This window comes from Medicago truncatula, chromosome 2, assembly GCF_003473485.1.
Source record: "Medicago truncatula cultivar Jemalong A17 chromosome 2, MtrunA17r5.0-ANR, whole genome shotgun sequence".
NCBI classification, from domain to species: domain Eukaryota; kingdom Viridiplantae; phylum Streptophyta; class Magnoliopsida; order Fabales; family Fabaceae; genus Medicago; species Medicago truncatula.
In genome coordinates this window covers 2,932,863-2,936,532 of record NC_053043.1, presented here as the reverse complement: position 1 = coordinate 2,936,532, position 3,670 = coordinate 2,932,863, and the positions used below count along the sequence as shown (strand labels likewise).

General features: G+C 32.5%; 1 protein-coding gene across 1 annotated transcript; it reads left to right on the top strand.

Moving 5' to 3' along the window:
- The first annotated feature begins 1,545 nt into the window (after window positions 1–1,545).
- LOC25485926 (heterogeneous nuclear ribonucleoprotein U-like protein 1) lies at window positions 1,546–3,317 on the top strand. Its single transcript, XM_024776432.1, has 7 exons — window positions 1,546–1,950; window positions 2,164–2,223; window positions 2,307–2,415; window positions 2,514–2,572; window positions 2,658–2,798; window positions 2,884–3,133; window positions 3,244–3,317. Exons 1-7 carry the CDS (start codon window positions 1,546–1,548, stop codon window positions 3,315–3,317), a joined length of 1,098 nt encoding a protein of 365 aa, XP_024632200.1.
- Window positions 3,318–3,670: the final 353 nt, after the last annotated feature.

The following is a 3,670-nucleotide window of genomic DNA, read 5'->3' as shown; positions in this document are numbered from 1 at the left end:
TGAACATTTGTTGCAGATCCTCCGATGAAGATAGAAGCATATGTTGAAGAAGATTATGATGAATCTGGGTTTGAGGGGATTACCTCAGGGGTATTTTGGTAATTTCACGCTTGCCTGGTATAAAAAGGGGTATTTTCGTCCATTCAAACTATATTTTTCTAACTCAGCAGGTGACTTGACCAATCAACAGTGTCACATAATGAAATTAGTGACGTGACACTGATTAAGTGGGGGAGAGGGACCAAATTTTAAATGAATAAATTTTGTAGTGATAAAATGCTAGGATTAACAAATTCAGGGACCAAATTTTAAATGACCCCTATTTACAGGGACTAAACACATATAAAAAAGCCTTTATTTTATTTTTTATATCATTTTTATAATATTACTTAAAATTAAAAAGTCAAATCTTATCCTCTTTAACAATCTCTTTGCAATAAAAATAATAGGCTTAAATGCAATTTTACCCCTCCTATTTTGATTGAATCTGAATTTTATCCCACTATTTTAAAACTCGGAATTTTACCCCCTCTATTTTTATTGGTTCTGGATTTTGCCTCCCCTATTTTAAAACTCGGAATTTTACCCCCCCCCCCCCCCCCCCTATTTTATCCACATAATTAATTATTTGTATTAAATGTTTTTTAATGAAAAAATAAACATAAAACCAAAAAAATACTAAAAAAAATGAATAAAAAATACTAGAAAAAAATGCATAAAACTAGTATGATCTCTAAAAATAAAATAAAAAACTAGTATGAAAATAGCAAATATTTAGAGGTGCAAACTAGTTTTTTCATGTATTCTTAATTGAATTTTTTCTTGTAATTTCATTGTTTTTCTATTTTTTAGTTTTTTTTTTTTTTTTTTTGTGTTTTCTTGTTTTCCTTATATTTTTTTACCAAATTAATATTTTCTAATCATTTCTTTATTTTTCTAGTATTTTTTGGTTCTTTATTTTAAAATAGGGGGTAAAATTCTGAAAAACGTAAAATAGAGGGGGTAAAATTCCGAGTTTTAAAATAAGGGAGGCAAAATCCCGATTCAATCAAATTAGAGGGGGTAAAATTCCGAATTTTAAAATAGAGGGGGTAAAATTCAGATTCAATCAAAATAGAGGGGGTAAAATTGCATTTAAGCCAAAATAATATCTTACCCCTCTAAAAAAAATTAACAACTTATCATATTTACTATTTTATCATTTTTATACTATTACTTAAAATTATAATCCTCTTTAACAATCTTTTTGCATTAAAAATAATATCTTTATCACTAAAAAAAATTAACAACTTATTATATTTAATATTTTATCATATTTTTAATATTAAAATTATTGTTAAATCTTATCCTCTATAACAATCTCTTTGCAATACCAACTGAATTATGTATAATATATGCAAGGTCTGGGGTTCGAACCCCGGACATCACCAAAAAACTTCTCTTTGCAATAAAAATAATATCTTATATATTCCTCTAAAAAAAATACTTATTAAAAAATACATACAATGCGATAGGAAAAAAACATTAGTGTGCGTACACTGTAAAATGAATATGCATGGTTCTATTGGTTTTTGTAAGAATGGTAAATGGTTGGGTACTGCGTTTCAATTTGATGTCGATGCTATTGGTCTTGGAGGGGTGGATTCTTGTTTTTCGAAGGCTGCACTTTTTCCGCATGCTCTATTGAAAAATGTTATTGTTCAGATGCAGTTCAGTGTTGAACAAGGACTTGTTCCTCCCGAAGGGTTTAGACCTTGGGCCTTGGCTGGTGCAGATGGAAACATGGATATGGGACCTTTGCTTTCTGATCCAAAAGATTGTGAATTGATGATAATGATGGTGGGATTACCGGCATCAGGTAAGACTACATGGGCTGAAAAATTGATGAAAGATCACCCGGAAAAGCGTTATGTTTTGCTTGGCACAAACTTACTTCTTGAACAGATGAAGGTTAGTTTACCCGCCGGCCATTTTGTGCCTTTGAGGTTATCATTTTTCTAACAATAGTTTTTGCTTAACCTATTGTTATTTAGGTTCGCGGACTGTTGCAGAAAAACAACTACAATGAAAGGTTTCGTCGTTTGATAGACTAAGGCAAATGAAATGTTCAAAGTAATTTTGCCCATGGTGGCTAATGTACCTCACAATTATATAATTGACCAGACGAATGTGTACAAAACTGCACGCAAGTGTAAGCTAAGGCCATTTTCCGATTATCAAAAGGTAGTTATTTATCTATTTCTTTGTTGGAGCTTCGAAGATGAATTTACAATAGAATTGGTAATATAATTTGTGGTCAATTGCAGATTGCTGTTGTCGTGTTTCCAAAGCCAGAAGAGCTCAAGAGACGGTATGAAAAAGGATCTAAAGAAATGGGCAAAGAAGTTCCAACTAATGAGTTGAGTAAAATGATAGGTATTTTTTCCATTTACTTGTTATCTGCTGGTGTTTAGTTTATCATTTCTCTTAACTTAAAGCCTTATACCTGTTGTGTTATTTTATGGCCATGGCAGCTAATTATGTTGTACCTAAAAGCAAGGATATGCCTTATGCAAATGAGTATTTTGATATGGTATTCATTTGACATACTCCGCTTTTTGTTGATCTCGCTGTCAATCCTACGATATTAATTAAAACTCTTGGTTTTGTATTTCAAGGTTTTGTTTGTAGAACTGAACCGAGATGAATCTCAGAAATATTTGGATCAGATGAAGCAAGATATTCCATCTCTACCCAATAACAGCCCGTCAACTGCATTGCCAAATCAAGGAAGTTTGAAAGGTTTATATCTACTCACAGTTGTTGTTTTTTTCCTACCTTGCAGTCTGTTTATAAATCCTGACAATGAGTAATGATACATAGACACCCTTGATATGCTGGAAGGTTAGGTCACCCTCTCCTCGTGGACTTTATTCCAACAACGAAGCATCTCATTTTCCTGGAGGGAATGCTGGTTACAGTCAAACTTATAATGCCGTTTCTACATGTGATATCAGGACTTATGGAAATGCTGTTTTGGGTAGCCAATACAGGCCAAGCATTGCACAGGGCGATATGGGTTTTCATGGAAGACCTTATGTTGAATACAAAGATTTCCAGCCTGGCCAGCATACACTTGCAGCAGCCACATGCAGTTACTCTCTTATGATTTTTCTCTTTCTTAAGTATTTTTTAATAATTCAATATTAATTTGTTGCTATTACATTTCAGCTGATAACATGTACTATCCCTTAAATTGACCAGAGATTGTTATTGCCAAGTGGAACAACTATGGATATCTGTTTGTGTTAGTTTTCTCAACACTCACTACCAAATGAGTGTCAACCAGGCCAGAGTCATTTGGTTGCAAAAATTCTTTATGTTTCTTGTATGGCGTAAACACAAAATCGCTTGCATACATTGAGGGATTCTTTCATATTGTTATATGATGCATGCATATTTACGTACTACTCCTTAATTACAGACACAATAGATAACATGGAATTTCAAAACTGAAGTACCTAGAGCATCAAACTGCACCAATTGCTAGAAAAAGGAATAATAGAAATGTTTGCTTATATATACATTTAAGATGTTGTTCATCTGATTCTATGTAAACACACTTAACTATTTTCATCATCATGCTTGTACTGAAATTGTGCAGCTATTATATTTTCACACAAATCCATGC